The sequence below is a fragment of the Pteronotus mesoamericanus genome, unplaced genomic scaffold, assembly GCF_021234165.1.
Source record: "Pteronotus mesoamericanus isolate MK-2021 breed Mesoamerican mustached bat unplaced genomic scaffold, CSHL_Meso_final scaffold_174, whole genome shotgun sequence".
Taxonomy (NCBI): domain Eukaryota; kingdom Metazoa; phylum Chordata; class Mammalia; order Chiroptera; family Mormoopidae; genus Pteronotus; species Pteronotus mesoamericanus.
The window spans coordinates 17573307-17591129 of record NW_026555309.1 but is presented as its reverse complement, the minus strand read 5'-3'; the positions used below and the strand labels follow the sequence as shown (position 1 = coordinate 17591129).

Sequence of the window (17823 nt, the reverse complement as noted above, 5' to 3'; positions counted from 1 at the left end):
GGAGCCCCACCCCTCAGCCGGGCACCTGCTGTTCTCTGGAGTCCTCTCAGGTAAGCTCAGGGCCGGGGCCTCGCTGTCCCCCACCCTCGTGGAAAACCTGCCACGTCGTGTGTGCTATGCAACTCCGGGGGCACCATACACATGCAGAGTCATTGCCCCCAAACTTTAGTTTCCCAAAGCCAGGGAGGCTGCTCTGACACTTTCCCATGATGAGGCCAGATGTCACCTGGGACCATTAGCCAGTTCTGGCACCGAAAAGGACCTGTGATAAGTTGGGGCATTTGAGGGCAGCTGTTTTCACCCATGGCTTTTTCCCCTTGACCCTGTTACCAGACCACAACAGAAGTCAAGTTCACCCCCAATATCCCCACTGGTAATGTTCTATGTCTGAAACAAAATGGTGGTTTCAGGTGTTCATTTTATTATGCTTTATAATTTATGTACATGTTACATTTATTCATTTTAAATGTTTTGATACAATAAATTAAAAAAAGCACACATATACAAATGAGAATGCCATTAGCACGGGGATGATCCTGAATTTACTTAAATTTTTCTTCAAATTAGCCTATTCTTCAACCTCGGTAATGATTATTGGTAAGCAAACATCCTACAATGCACCTCATATACCTGTCTTGATGTTAAAAATTATTCTCCCATTATTTAGAAAGAATAGTAGTAATGCCTTTTTTTTTATACACCAGGCTAATTCCATTGAAACTTGTTATAATCTATACTCACAGTAGATGTGATAGGCTACTAAGTTTCTTTCAGCTTTTCTCTGAATTTAAAGGTTTCATTGAGGGGCAGAAATTTCCTCCAGAATCTATTACATATAAATTGGAACATTATTAGCTGCTATTTGGATCAGCATCCAAGAAATTTCACAATTTCTGCTGAATTGAATAAGCTAAAACCTGATCTTAAAAATGATGCTTGGGTGAAGGATACACAGTGCACGTCAACCTTACAGCAGACTATGCGCTGTGCCTCATCCCCAATTCCCTGGTCCTTCTTCAGTAATGAATTGTGAAATGTTAATCTGGCCCTTGACAGCCCAGAATAAGGATTATTTCCCATCCCTCTTTGTAGCTCGGGAGCCAGTGATTAAGTTTGGGTTGATAAGCCCATGGGGGTGTGAGTAACTTGTCAGACTTGTTCTTAAAGGCAGGCGGCAGAAATGCTGGCGGGGCCTTTCCAGCTGATGCAACTCTGTGCCGCCCACGACAGGAAAGCCATGTGCTGAGAACAGGGAGGAGCAACACAGGAGTGTGGATCCCTGACCCTGTGGAGTCACAGTAGTCCTGGGCTGCCTTTCCAGGCGTTTACATGCGAGAGAAACAAACGATCTTTTAAGTTGCTATTATTGGGAGACATAGCCAGACTAACACATAACACCAAATTTGAGTCGTTTCCTTAATCTATAGGTTGACACATCCCCACACGGTGCACCTGGTAGCAGTTACACCCACCGCCAGCACGATGTGAGACGGACGCTGTTTCCCATAGTGTCACAAACGGGCATTCTAGGAGGTGCTCCACTCCAAATACGTGACTGGGAAAGGCCGCAAGTGCTCCTTTGGTTTCGGACAGAAACATCAAGAACATCAAAAAGTAAATGACTTTAGACTACTTTAAGATGCAAAATAATTGAGAAGACCCTCCCCATAAGAGAACTATGGTGAGCAATTTAAACAAAACAAAAATGGTTTGTTTTATTTACAATCTCAATGCATTTTACAAATAACATATTTTCATTCCCTAAGTCTTTTGGAAAGTAATTCCAGTTTGTGCAACGAGTTTACAGGAAAGACTTAAGACATCTAATGAGACATCTTAAACCTAAATTCTAAATTTTGAAAAATATTTCACACTATATTAATAGAGGACTGCTTTTAATTAAGAAAAACTAAACTCTGCAGTTAAATATTGCCCTTCAATATTTTTAACCCCAATACAAACCAGATTAGCCTATGAAATAATAACATTAGATTTGAATGGTTTCCACTGCCCGCCCCCTGCCAACAAAATGCATGCACAAAGTAAACATGGTAAATTACATTAATGACCTTTTATTTCAATACTTTTTGGACCCTCTCAACTAATGTTTCACTTAGTCCAGAGTATAGATAGGTAGGATTCCTGTCTGGGGGAAATCCTAAACCACTACTACTCCCTGATCCATAATAGGGAAGAATTTTCCATATGTGGAGACAGGAGGGATTAGGAAGATTCTAAAGTAGTTTCTCTAGGAGCCTTATTTGCTAATCAGAACAAGGTTCCCCTCCAGACCTGATAAAGACTAAAGGGATCAGTTATCTCTCTGCTAACAGTTTGGGGAGCATCTAATCCAAGCCCCCAGAGGACAAGAGAGAGCCCTCCCTCCTCCCTGAATCACTACTTGATTTAAGTGCCTTCTGAGTTGATGATGGGGAACAACAGTTCCTGTGTTTAGATTTGAGAAACTACTTTCATGTCACATAAGGACCTCTGGGACAGGTAAAGAGCAATCAATAATACTGTAATTGTGCAAGAGTTGTACCTCACGCATGTGAAAGAGAATGAACTTATTATCACTCAGAGCTGACATATCATAAAATATAATATCCATGTCCTAGCTCTTGAGCCAGAAAGAAAGGACAGAGGTATAATGGTGGACCCATCCCAAGTTAGCAGTGCACTTCTCCATCTCCACTCTTCATCTCTCCTTAAAAGACAGCCCCTCTAACACCTGGCATAGGTGGTTGACTGGGAGAAATAAAGCCAACACAATTCTAAGATAAAGAAATGGTGAGGTAGAGTTGAGAGAGTTCAATTAAATGTTTTGGGCACAGATCTTTTGGCACATCCTAAAATTAGACTCCCTACTGAATTCTCCTTTGTCAGATCTTTACAAAGTGCTGGCAACTTAGGAGTCCTTGGATCTATTTAGGAATCATCTATGTAAAGCTAACAGAATAAAGTCATTTGAAGAAATGCATTCCTGGCACTTCAGCATATTTACCCCAATATTGAAGCGAATAAAAACAATGCTATCCATTTGCTGAATTTATTTAAACAAATCAATTTAGAAATATCATAGAGTTAAACAAAACTTCTGACATGTAAACATACTGCCATGTTCCTGAAACAGATGTTAACACCTGATAGAAGTTAATAATCGCCTGTTAGGAAAGCTGTACATTAATAAGGCCAGTCTTCAGCAAAACTAAAACCATTTTGTTTCTTTAGCCTCCCTGGACTGACAATGCAATACTACCAAACCACAATCAAATATAATGAAGACAGCGTTGGATGGATAGATCAGTACCATTGGTTACAGCTAAACAGTTTCATTCTTGGCGTCACATAAAAACAATTAAGCCAATAACATCAAATAAATCATGGCTTTAAAAAAAAATCACAATTCACTAACTGATGTTAATTATGGTCCTTGTCAAACACATTTGGTAAAGGCTATTTACAGTGTACATGGCTGAGCATGCACTATTTATAGTTACAAAGACACCTGCCAGTTTATTACAATAGAATTACACAGTGCCTGAAAATGGGAAACAGCTCACACATCATTTAAATCAATACAGTTTCAAGCAGGAAACGTTCCTTATTTGACCATGATTGTAATAATTACATGAAAATTCTTATAAAAACACGAATCCCCTTCAAGAAATTGATGCATATTCTACGCACTACAGGTTAAGGCAGTAAAAAAATGTATTCCTGATAACTGGAGGTCTTGACAATGTCAATTAAAGCTGTCTGACTCTAGTTTTTCATTCTCCATCATATATTCAAAGTTCTGTCTGTAGAACTAGTTTGTGAAAGATTTCACTTTTAAAGTCAAAAAAAATATTAGTAATGAAGAAGAGAGACGCTGGAAAAAAGTAATTGCTAGGGAAAGAAAAAATGTAAGTTGCATTTTGCCTGAAAGTTTTCAAATCATAAGCAAGAGCATTATTTGTGAGTCTCATCCTTAAAAGTATAAAACAAATACATATAGTTTACCTTTCTTAATTTAAAATATATTGTACTTTGAACAATTCAAGTAATGTAAGACTATCAAAAATAACTTCGTAAGCCATAAGTGTCAATTGCATTTTCAATGTTTTAATTAAGAACTTTTTAAAAATTGTAAACTAAACCATGACAGTTTAGTTAAGTAAATGATAAATGATTTTTTTATTTGCACTTGTGATTCCTTTAATACAAACAAATATGTAAAGATATGGCAGATTATGCATCTGATCAAAGCACTTTTGATTTAAGCATAAAACAGATTCAAATGGTATAAGTTCCGTGCATAAAATCCAAGAAGTTGCCTAATATGCAGGCAACCTTCTCTCTAATAAGAATCCTTTTTTCCTCAGTTGCAGATGAGATAGGGCACAATCTGTTGTAAACAGGGCACTGTTGTAAAACCAGGATAATATTCTTAAATTAAGATCGTTCTCATTAAATTGAAAAGACTTTCCCCCAGTGTCTTCCAGCACTGTAGTATATTCTGCTGACCTCTTAATTTCATAAATTAACTTTCCTTTGATTCCATTTTTATGGTGGTTGTGTTCACAGTTTTGTTTTAAAAATTGGTTTAAATTTATATAAAACTCTGTACATGTTCACAAATTATTGCATAAACAGCATAATCTTCAAGACAGTGTTTGCAAACACATGTCCAATTCAGGAAAAGAAAATTCACGTTTCCCGCCTGGCTTTTTTCTTCTTTTTTATTTGTTTGGGGGATTCCCAGCTAGTTTCAGACTTGGCTAAAGGGGAAAAGAAGAAAAAGGGAAAAGAGAGAGAGAGAGAGGAAAAAAAAAGTTAGGAGGGTAGTAAATACTGTTATGTCTTAAAAATAAAAGTAGTATCAATGAAAGCATGCTTTAAAATCCACTGAGAATGATCTAAATTTTCTGTTTAAGTCTTCAAGTTCTAGTTACATGTTTTAGGTTATTCTATGTCCGACTTCCTCTTTGTCCTTTCAATGTCAATGAATTATTTGGTTTAACCATATGGACGACTTTTTACCAGTTTTGACTAAAAAAATGATCATATAGTATGGCTCAATCTAGTAATAGAAATGAAAATGGGTAAAATGGACACTAAAGGTAACTAAGGGAGAGAAGAAGGAAGGAGGGACAAAATAATCTGAAGTTTCTAGAAGATGTATTCCCCAAAAGTTTTGGACAGACCAGGAGGACAAGTCCTCCGTGTTTGTCCTTGGCTACTATTCTCTCCTGGAGTGAATTTAGCTCCTTGGCCCTCAGAGCTGATTCTACAAGGTTCCAAGAAATCAAGGCTTTGCAAAGGAAGGACAAGGCTGCTCTAAGGTCAGAAGTCTAACTATTTTAGACTTCTAAGATAGTAACACTTATAAACAGTACAGAGAACACACTAAAGAACCAAAAATGAGACTACTTACTTTGCGAAGGAGGCACACTATTTTGCTTAGTATTTGACTTAGATTTATCTGACTCTTGCAGCATCGGTGGCACTTGGGAAGAGCTCTTGTCAGAATCACTTTTTGATAAAATAACAGATGGCTCGGTAGAAACAGCAGGTGGAAGAGTCTTGATTGGCTATTTTGGAATACGATTACTTTAGATTTTTGTAAGAAATTTCAAATAAAATTAAATGCCATATTAATATCTAGAGGCTGTTTAGCAGCACGTAAATACTAAGATGTTTTCCAGAAACACAACTCATGCCTGCCCTCTAGTGACATATCCAAATATATCTTTACCTACAATATCCACAACTACAGGTTGAGATAAAAATGAATGTTTAAACTTATAAGATGTTTATTGAATCTCAAATATGAGTAAATTGTTATCATTAACTTTTATATTTTTCTCTTCTTCATAAATTGCATGATTTTATTTGCAATTTATGCAAATAAATTGCATAAAAATGCTATATTTATTAGCATTTCAGTGGTTCTGCTTCCCACCAACTCACTCTCAATACCTCAAAACTTTGTCATGTGAAAGACAAAAAGAAAATAGCTAATTTCACAACTGTCAATAGGTGATACCCCTTTTTGTCTTCTCAAGGGGTAGGGATATCTCAAACAGAAGCAGCAATAACTTGAGTTTCCTACCCAAGGAAGAAGATGACCTCAGACAAAAGCTGACTATGGCTATTAGTACTGCCAATTAAAGCGACTTAAACTCAGGTCCAAATCTTCAGTTTTATCCAGTCTGGTGGTGAAATCATAATGCTTAGGGTCTACCCTCTTGAGTTTTGCTTCTCTCTTCAACCTGGGCGCAGGAAGGAGGTAAGTGAACTGAGTTGCTTCACTGGGGTCTGTTAAAGAACTGTCAGAACCAAGTAATAATAGAATCTCCAATATTGGGAGTACGTTGAGGCTTTAGTAGATAGGTAGGAGATCATCTAACCCTTTAGCTTTATCTGTGATCATTATTTTGCGTACAGAAACAAGGGTAAGCAATGCTTCCCCTGCCCTTTGTTCTTCCAGGCTCTATGGGTTCAAGAAAGCATAATGGGAAAGGGAACAAAAGGAGGAAGCCGTGCACACCCAGATAACCGCTAGCATTCTTTCTTCCTACTTCAGGTATCTGGAGCAGCATTTCTGTTGTTCAGTTCAGCTTTCTTAATGTTCCCTGTATTTATTTCATACCCAAAAGTTTTATTACTTTTAATCTCCTTTCCTCCTCTGTCTCTCACTTATCTATGTTAAATCACAAAAAGACTCAAATATTCCTTACAAGGTGGCTTCCGAAAATAAATAAAACATCAAAATGTCAAGTGACTCTTTGTAGTCCTACTATTAAACCTATAAATGTATTGAGATCACATCCTTTTGTCTCAAAATACTCTTAGGGAAATAAAAGTATCAAATACAAATAGGAAGAATGGTTAAGATTGTTTTATACAAGACACTTACAAATTCTCTTAGTGGTAATTCGGACACTTGTCTAAAGCTTTCATTAAGTATATAAGCTCTACAATGGCGGAGATTTTTTTTTTGTCTCCTTTGTTCTCTGATGTATCCCCAGAATCTAAAATAGTGTGTGGCATATAGTTCCCAATAATTTTTGTTTGAATGAGTTCATAAATGGGCCATGTAACTCCAGGAGAATTTAATATAATACTCACCTAAATAGGAATCACTGGCCTAGGGCTTTTGGAAAATGGTGCCTCCAGACATATCAAAAACTTCCACAGAAGGCACATATTTCAAGAATGTTACATTTCAAGAGGCTGGACCATGGTCTATCATGTGCATGCTTTATGGAAAATGCAACCAGTCACATTTTCTTTCAGCGATCTATCAATCACTTACATGCCTAGATATTTAATAGGAGAAAGTACAGCCTAGCAGGTCTGCATTTGCCATTGATAGTTATATGACTTTGGACAAGTTTATTCAAATTTCATAACCTCTCTTACATAATAGGCACTACCTGTCTTATACGGCTGTTGTGAGGAATAAATTATTTTGAGTATTTTTAATGTTCAGCATAATACTTCAATAAAGTATTAATTATGCAATTTTTATACCATCAAAATTTTATTCCTTAAATATAAAAAAATCACCTGGCTATTTTTGACGAGTGCTTCTGCTGGATCACTAGTGCTTATGGTTTTCAAAGAAAAAGCTTTTTCCTGTTTTGGACGGACTTTAGAGGTATTCACTGGAAGCTCTTCTTTAATCTCTTTTTCTATTTCTTCTGGGTCCTACACAGAAAAGTAGTCTATCAGATGATATAAATTACCCATTTTTACTAATTAAAATCTATTTGTTTTTTGTACTAATTATGCCCAGACGGTATTCCAAAAAATTTTTTTTTTTTTAGTTCAGAAGCTGTCCAGTCTAAAAGAGAATATTAAAACAATTATTCAAAAATTTGTAATACACAGATACATTTGGAACATACTATACATTTATCATCTCTGCTTTCTATAGAGATTTAAATCAATTATGAATTAAAAAACAATATACTCATATCCCAAAGGAACCCTTCTAATTTACTAAAACAACTCGAACAGAATAAACTAAACCAGTATTTTTTTCTTTTAAAAAATGTACATAGTGAATTAGTTGATAAGTGAACTTAGACTTCGGAAATAGCATTTCACTTAATGATTTCATAATTTTCAATTAATGAAAAATTTATATACAAAATTTGCATTTCTAGACAAATTAAGTTTACATAGCAGAAAGGACAGAGAGAGGAATTTCAGTTTTGGCCACAACACCATTTATTTGTATAATTTCAAGGACAAACCATTTAGTTTCCCTGAACCTTACTTCTCTCAACTATAAAATAAAATTTGCCAAGATAATTTCTAAGGTCCTATCAATTTTTAACATTTCCATTCTTAGGCTTTTAGACTTTAAAAAAGTTTCAACAAAGTAATTCTAAAGCACATTACATGCTTAAGCATGTGAAATAAGTAAATATATTAAATAGAATCATCACTGTGAATTATATTGTTCTTTAGCAAACTCATACATACAAATCCATTTTTAAAAATAATTGGCTAAATAAGATGATCTTGTAAGTTTCCTTCCAACACTGACATTCTATATAACTTGTTCATAATGATAGTGGGTTTAGACAGTTATTCAAAATTTTGAATTTAGGTTGAGCAAATAGCTTTGGAAGTGTGTATGTAAGACTTGCAATCTGTACAAGTTAGCGAGCAGATATTAGCTGGTTCTTTGCTATGCTGAACTCTAATGTTAAAAAAACCCCACCAGCCAAACACCAAAAATTAAAGGCAATTTTACTGAAAAAAGAGCAAATTAAAAAATGTAATCATTTATAGGTGGGATACTGTGTGCCACATACTTCACAGAGAACCTCATGGATGTCATTTAAACAATGGCAAAATTGAAATCTGAAGAAAGGCCATGACTCTAAAGCCTTTATACTTATTCCATGTGTTTTAAAAAAACAGATCAAACATTTTTAAAAAGAATATCATCAAAATACCAATGGAATTTTCACAATTTAATAACTTTTTCCAGTAAGTTGAAATTTATAAATAATATCTATCCCTCAAAATTTCTTCTAAAAGGAACCCGTCTAATCTGCAACACAGAAAGGTGATAGTTAAGTCACAGAAATCCAGGAAAAGTTTGGCTAAATGGATTTCAGGTGGTATTGGCTAACAAAGAATAGCTGTCAATAAATTTCTCATCAGCTAGATTAGCTAATAGAAAAAGCACACCTATTATATAGTTTTAGTTTTTTATATCCATTGATCTTAGTCACATTAGCCTTAATTAATACCCATCAATTCTTACTACAGAGAAAAAACAATGATAATCGGTATCATTTATAAAGGGTTGTGCTTCCCACAGCCACAACAAAAACTAAACACATAATTTCCGTAAAAAGTCTTGCAGCAACTTTTTCCAAAATAGAACAAATAGGAAAATTACATGTAAGCTATTCCTTAAAAGTTTGGCTACCTCCTACATTTAGAGAAATGAAAACGATTATCTAACATGGTTGTAAGAAATAAGATTTTCATAAGTTGTAACGGTGATACAATGCTTTCAAAATAAATCCCATGGATACTTCTAGTAATCTAGTATGTTAGAAATTAAAATGATTTCCTCATCTATAATTTAAAAAATTCTGCCCAAATAGGAAAGATCAAAGAAAAGAAATGGAAAATGGAGGAGCAATAAAAAACTTGTTAGAAGCCAAAAAAGCAGGAAAGGATACTAAGGGGAAGAGTCAAAAGACTCAGTCAAGTTAAAGACTCCACTCATTAAGCACATGGTTTTTCTAATTGTGCTAAAATTCTAATTTGCTAAATTCCAGTTACTCAAAGGGAATTTCTGTCTGTGTAAAATACTGTACCCCCTTTTGTATTTAGCACAATATAAACCAAAATGCATCTGGACTAATTTAGAATTTTATTTACTTTTGGGTTTACAACTTTTGATATATTTTTTAGAGGAACAGAAGTTTTTTCTTTTTTTTAGTGTGATGTATGAAATCTTTAAAATATTCTGTAAATTTTCAAATACACTTGATGTCTCATACTGTGTATTTTATCCCTACATATTCTTAGCATCTATACATTTTCTTTGCACATTTCAGCAGTAGGTGTTTAATGAATGAATCTTGTTAGATATTCTACCTGTGCAGGAGAGTTATCATCACCTTGCTTCTTCTTTTTCTTCTTTTTCTTTTTAGATTTCCCGGTTGAAAGAGCACCCTCTCCCTTTTCTTTATCATCATCTGAAACCTAATGTTAAAAGTAAAAGTGTTAAAATTAGCCAACTGGTTTTCATTATTCAGAAAAGTATTATGAAATAATTTTATTTATTAGGTTTAGTCTTTATTTCCTAAATACTAATAAAAATTAGTAACAAGCAATAAAAACTGATCTGAAATTACATACTTAAAAAAATAAAGTATATGGAACTTCATTCTTCTATTGTCTGTGATTGATCACATTTTCTTTCATCTTTCACTACTTACTACAAGATCAATTAAAGAGCTGTGCAGTTTCTGGATTTTAAAATTTCAATGGATAGGTAATTCTGTTTTACTTCAGAGTTCAAATACAGAACTATTTGCATTAAAATTGAATTTGGGCCCTGGCCAGGTAGCTCAGTTGGTTAGAGCATGTATCCTCCATGGAAACACTGTCTTCTACAAAACTGGTCCCTGGTGCCAAAAAGGTTGGGGACACTGTGATACACCAAGGTTGTGGGTTTGATCCCCGGTCAGGGCACATACAAGAATCAACCAATGAATGCATAAATAAGTGGAACAACAAACTGATGTCTCTCTTTCTCCCTGTATCTCTCTAAAATCAATAAAAATAAAAATTAAAAAAAATTGAATTTGACCCTGTTAAGAGAATGAGAAGCTACAGAGTGGGAGAAAATATTTGGAAACTATATATCAATCAAGGACTTGTATCTAGACTCTATAAATAACACTCTAAACTCAACAGCAAAAAATTAGAAAATGTGCAAAAGATATGAACATACATTTCATGTTAGAAGATGGACATACCGCAAAGAAGCAGATGGAAAGAAGTTCAATGTTATTAGCAGTTAGGGAAATGCAGACTAAAATATGAGTTATCACTACATACCTAACATAATAGCTAAAATAAACAACAGTGACAACAGCAAGTGCTGGCAAGGATGCAAGGAAATAAGATCACTCATGCATTCCAAGTGGGAATATAAAGTGGTATAACCACTCTGAAAAACAGGCAGTTTCTTAGAATATTCAATAAGCAACTACCATACAACTCAGGGACTGTACTCCTAGACAGTTATCCTCAAAAATTGAAAACTTATGTTCCCATAAAAATTTGTACATGACTATGTACGACAACTCTATTCATAACATTCCCAAACTGTCATTCTCCTCAAAGGACAACCCAAATGTCCTCCAACAGAATGGTTAACTACAGTTGTACCTCAGAAATACTGCAGGTTCAGTTCTAGACTACCAATATTAAGCAAGTATTGCCATAAAGTGAGCTGTAATCTTTTTGCTGTTGGAGGATCTTGCCTTTAATTTATAAGAAACAAAACATTTGTGAAGCACAATAAAGCAAAGTGCAATGAAATGAGGTATGCCTGTAAACTGAGGTATATCCAGACCGTGGCCCACTACTCAAAAGTGAAAAAGAACCAACAAATGATACATACGATGATCTGGATGGCTCTCTATGCTCAGTGAAAAAACAGTAACAAAAGGTTACATATTATAGAATTCTATTCATAGAACATTCTTGAGTTGACAAAATTAGAGAGACAGAGAACAGGTTACTTACTGGATTGCTAGGGGGTTAAAAAGGGGTGGGAATGGGAGGGAAAAGATGACCATAAAAAAATGTCAACATGAGGGATCCTTGAAGTGATGTAAATGTTCTGTACCTTGTTTGCCTCAATGCCAATATCCTGGTTGTGATACTGTGGCATAGCTTTCAAGATGTCACCATTGAGGGACACTTGGTGAAGGGTACAGGGGATCTCTCTCTAGTATTTCTTACAAGTGAATGTGACTTCCTAATAATTTCCAAATAAAAGGCTTAATTAAATAATTGGATTTGAGAATGTCATTGTAAATAACATTCTGCTTGACAAAACCAGTGAATTAGAACTGTTAAATTCATATTATTAGTATTGATGATATCTCTTCGCATATAACATGCAGTTGAAGTTTTCTATGGAAAAGTGCTTTCCGTTTATGCCGCACAGAATAAACAAAGACTAGCCAAGATATCTATGCTTTCTTTATGGAAAGAGATGATGTGGGTAACTGCTATTTCTCTGCTCAGAACCACAGTTATTAGGATGATTTGGGAGGTCTCATGAACCACCACAATAGTTGACAAAAGTTATTAGCAGACAGAAAAACAAAACAAAATGCTGCACAACTTAGCTAACTATAATCCAACCACAAGAGAAATGTAGTTCTGAAAGGCAAAACATTATTTTTGTTCATGGGAAAAAGGCGGGAATCAACTCAATACCACCTTTTAACTCAGATATTCTGAAAAACTTAAAAATTCCTTTATATGCCTTCTCAGTCCCATTCCCACACTACCCACCTAGGGGTAAACATTATCATGACCTTCTTCTGTGTCCATCTAATCAATTTTTCTATAAACTTATCTGTCTTTCCCCCTACAAAATTTGCATAAATAGTATCATTATTTTATCTTTCTGTAACTTGCTCTTCATCATTCATTGAGATCCTAGTCATATTGATCTATTAAGATAGCTTTATTTAATTCATTTTAAAAACCTGTGTAGTATGCCATTGCACAAACAGATCACTTTTTTTTTTAAAGAGATAGAGGCAAAGGTAGAGAGGGAAACATTGATGTATGAGAGAAACATCCATTGGTTGCCTTTCTCGTACATGCCCTGACCAACGTGTATGAGATCCCATTAGGGATCTCTCTCTTACTATGGTCCGTGAAGATGAGAGGTATTACTGCCAATTAAAGGCAACCTAGGCATGTGCCCTGACTGGGAATCAAACTGGTGACCTTTTGCTTTGCGGTATGATGACTCAGCCAACAGAGCCACACCAGTCAGGGCCAAATAGATCACATTTTATTTATCCATTCCCCAACTAAATGGCTATTTTGATGGCATAGCATTTTTGCTTAGAAGTGTAAAAGAGATCTCTGAATATACTCAGAAAAAAGAACTGCTACGATGTGTGATAGTTTATTCAGTAGTTCCTCTGTTAAAATTCTGATGATCAGGCCCCAGGAAGTTCAAGTTAGAGAAACAGACTTTTAGTTGTACATTCACTAAACATTCAATAAATATCAGAATGATTTCTGTGTGCTAAGGTACTACTAAACAGCTTTTTTAAAAATGTAGTTTTCTTTAGAGCAGTTTTAGGTTTACAGCAAAATTGAGCAGAAGGTAGAGATTTCCATATACAACCCCGTCTTCACATGTGCACAGAACCCCCCACCATGTGCCCCTAATCAACATGCCCTTCAGAATGGTGAACCTACAGTGACACATCCTTATCACTCAAAGTCTGTAGTTCATCATAGGGTTCACTCTTAGTGGTGTGCGAATATGAGTTTGGACAAACATACAGTGACTTGCATCCGTCATTATCACATCATACAGAGTAGTTTCTCGCCCTAAATACCCTCTGTGCTCTGCCCATGCACCCCTCTTTCTCTCAGCTCCAGCAAACTCTAGGAAGCTTTTGTGGGGCAAACCTAAAACTTGTTCTTTTTCTCCGGAGACTTTCACTTTACCCCGTAACTGCCGTCCCCTACATTTATTTACACTCTCAGCAGTGAATCCCATCAGGGCCTCTCCCTTACTCTGGTCCTTGAAGATGAGAGGTATTACTTCCAATTAAAGGCCAACCCACAATCCACTTGTATCTTAAATATCCGCCCCCCCACCCCAGACTGCTGGGATCTTATTCTATTAGTCAAATCTCTGTAATTTATATTTAACTTTTACTTTATTCGAGATCATTTATTTCCCTTTTTGTCTACAGATATGTTGAAGCAGTAGGCGAGCTATGAATTTGGCCCAATGACAGTTTTTGTAAATAAAGTTCACTTCTGTATTACCTATGGTTACTTTTGCATTACTGCATGGCCCTTTATTAAAAAGTTTGCTGAGCCCTGCACTAAAATCTCTCCTATCATTAAAAATACAAGACATTCCAACAAAACCCTTCCTGACACCACAGCTTGCTGTCATCCACTACCTCCCCTGCATTCCTATCCAAACTTAAAAGTCTTATTCTTGTTAATACTATTTTTTAACCCTCATTTACTCAACTTATTGCAATATGGCTACTATTTCAATAAACTGCTTTAAATTTACCAGAGAGCAAATATCTTAAGCTGCTGTGATCCAGAACTCTCCTTCCTTAGTCTCTTTCATGGGCTTTTATTTCTCCTTAAATATAGGGAGTTCCCCAGATTTCTATGCTCATTCCACTCATCTTTTCCACTTCTATACATTTTTCCCCAGATTTACCCACCCTCAGAGTTTTATTCATCATATACTAATATCTTCCAAATACAGGTCTTTTCCCTAAGCTTTAACATGGTATGACCAACTTCTCTCAGGTATAACTATTAAACACCCCATATTTAACATATCCAAAACTGAACCAACCATTTTCCCTCAATTAACTAGCTTTGGCTTCTATATTTTCTCTGCTGGGAGTATCATTTCGAGCTTCCCTGCCATCCAAGCTACAATCCTGGAAGCATAGTTGATGATTCCCCATTCAGTTCTAATCACACGCTCTGTTGATTTTACGTAAAGTTATTTTCAAATTTGTCCTCTACTACATACACCATTCTTACCACTACTGTCTTCGACTACTAAAGCACCCCTAAATCGGTCTCCCTGCCTTTATTCACATATGCCTCCGCTCTTTTTTTCTACATGGGTTGTCATAGTAGCCAAACAAACCAAAACCAACCAATCAACCAAAACCACTTTAGCTTAAAATTCTTCCATTATTTATAGGATAAAACCCAAGGTTTAAAACATGACATTCAAGGACTTCGAGAATCCAGTCCCTGCCTCCCTCTCCAGTCTCATTTCTGCCCATGCTTTTTGTCACATTCTGCTTTTATCTCTAGGATGCCATTGCTAAAACTCCCACATTCTTCCATAATACCCAACAAATACCATGCATTATTTTTATCTATTGATAAAAAGTGCCTATCACCTCCCTCTCCTCCCTAACTAGACTGCAGGCCCCTTGAAGGCAGTAATTGTGACTTATTTATCTTTGTTTCTCCACTAGCACAATATCTGACCCATGCTGGATGCTCAGTTAATGTTCGTTGAATATTGATAGTCCTATTACCTTCAGAGCCTCTTTGACTTTTCACCCTTCTTCCTATAACCACCCCATAGCAAAGTCTGATCAAAACCTTTATGTCTCTTGTAGATACTGCTTACATTTATTTTTCAAAGCTACTGACTTAGTTCCTTATCTTCTACCTCGATTCACGTAATGGTTTCTTTACTGCTTACCCTAGAAAGTACAGATAGCCTCTCAAACTGATCTTGTTTTTCCACAATATCGAGACTAATTTTTCCTAACCCTAGTGATAATTATCTCTAGTTTAAAAGCTGTCAACAGGTTCTGAGTACTAACAGAATTGCATAAGAATGTGGGAAGGTATATATATTTCCTTTCTTTTTTTTATTCATTTACTTAATGCGAAGCATGTTGCTAGAGCTACAAAAACAAAAACTCCACAGTCCCTTTCTTTAAGAAATACAGCCTAGAAGGGGAAGATGGGCAATTAAATAACTGATCCTATCACCAGCTGATTCCACACATGTGTACTATGCACCCCCCAAACATGTTACCTATCTCTTTGTGTTGGTGCTTTTTTCATGATGCTCTCAGTCCTGTCAGTTGCTATGAAGCCTTCCTTAATCTTTCACTGGAAACCAATTTACTCTTTTCTAAAACACAGTAAGAGCTGGTAGGCCACTATAATAATTCTGATAAGAGGACAGGAACTGTTATTTGTTTTCTTCTCAATGTCTAACAGTAATTTCCACAAAGAGTCCTCAATAATTTGTGGGGATAGAAAGGTGATACAGAGAAGGCATGCAGGCAAACGATGATTGAAGTAAATATGATCGGATGCCTCTCTGAAGCAATTCAACCACTGGATGTTCTTAGACTACAGATTACATCCCCTAATAATTCTAATATAGTTGGATGTAAAGAAATAAACATACCCGCCAATCCCTTTACTCACTTTTTGATCATCAGGAATTGGCTCCTGGGACTTTAGAAGTGAAGCTCTTTCTTCATCTACCCAATTCCCCCACTCTTCTGCTGGTGCATTCCAATCAGAGCTGGGATCAGCAGAAGACAGACCATCTAAAAGTTAACAGTGTGAATTAGGTATCTATCATTTCTGCCAAAATACAAAACGCTAAAACTAAAATTCCTTATGTTGAACTGAGCTGTAATTTTAACTATTGTTCTTTCTCCCAAGCACATTTTAAAAGTTAGGGAAAAAAAATCCAGTAACATGATAGTAAAACAAACAAAAAAACCCAAAACCCCCCCCCCCCCCCCAAACAAAAAAAAAATCTTTGCCCAGCTTCTACTGGGCACATCATATGGTTAACTACATGAATTTCTAAGAAACTCCAGAAAACTAATGAAGTAACTATTTAATATCACTCTCCCTACTTCCTTTGTTATCCCTCTCCTGAATTTACTCTCTTTGCACTGTTTAGGCCTGACTTGGTCTAAAACCTGGTCATTTCTTTGTTCTGATCATTACAACATTTTTGTAATTGATTATTTTTTTAGGGTACAGAATTAATAACCTTTCACAGCAGTGCCCAAATTAGGCTCCCCACCTGTCATTTTTCCCTATACTCCCTCCCCTCCTTAAGAGCTTCTCAAGATTAGGTTCTACTTCAAATTCTCTGCCATGACAGGATACTTCATCTCTTTTTTTCCCTTTCTCTTTTAGTGCTCGTACCTTCATTCCAAAACTGTAGAGTCACTTTCACGGCTTCTGTCATCCTATTCTCAAGAGTATATTTTTATTCTAGACGTCTAAATTCCTTTCTTTCACCCTAGGAGACATTGAATTTTACCTTCTTTGGGGAGCTATCACTGGCTTATTCTAAAAGGGAAAAACATTCTTTGGCTTTACCCTGATTAAAAAAGTAGCTCTTAAAGTTAATTCTTCCCTTCTCCAAGACAATCTACACACTTGCATATATACTCCTGCAATGACAACTCATAGCCAGGTTTCATTTACACTGGTTTAAGATGACAAATGTTAGGCTTTATTTCTAAAGAGTTAACAAGTCTAGACTTCGCATACTGTTCTACTGAAAAATCCAACCTTTTCCTAATAATGCCAAATGCTACTTTCATCAAATACCAAATTCTTTTATATATGTTTCAGTCCGTTTCTGGAATTTCTGTTCTACTCCCCTGATTTATTTTTGGCATAGTGCCATACATAAATATAACTCTGTAATACATTTTATTATCTAGGAAAACAAATCTGCCAGCACTACTCTTGTTTCCTTTGTTATTCTTATTTTTCCATGTGAACTCTATTATTTTTATTTAAAAGGGAGGTATTATGATATAACCTCATGAAGGCTTTAAAACCTGTTTTGAAAGAATATATAAAGATCTGGGGGAAAGTCACAGAAAAAAAAGTCACAGATATAACTGTATGATTATGTACTGTATGATTCCAAATTTATAGGAGGAAGAGATACAAGAAAATAATACATTAATAACAGATATATCTTAACCGTGGAATTCAGAAATTTCATCTTATTAAGCACTTACT

General features: G+C 35.7%; 1 protein-coding gene across 4 annotated transcripts in view; it reads right to left on the bottom strand.

Annotated features, from left to right (window-relative positions):
• Positions 1-551: 551 nt before the first annotated feature.
• The window catches only part of MTDH (metadherin), a 57585-nt gene continuing 40313 nt past the window's right edge, over positions 552-17823 (bottom strand). For all 4 annotated transcript variants that reach the window (XM_054590301.1, XM_054590302.1, XM_054590303.1 and 1 more), the window contains 5 exons: positions 16249-16373; positions 10123-10230; positions 7558-7698; positions 5420-5576; positions 552-4763 (listed from right to left, as the gene is read on the bottom strand). In XM_054590301.1, the coding sequence (XP_054446276.1) occupies positions 4693-4763; positions 5420-5576; positions 7558-7698; positions 10123-10230; positions 16249-16373 (602 nt within the window). In that variant the 3' untranslated portion in view covers positions 552-4692. The remainder of the gene's footprint in view (positions 4764-5419; positions 5577-7557; positions 7699-10122; positions 10231-16248; positions 16374-17823) is intronic.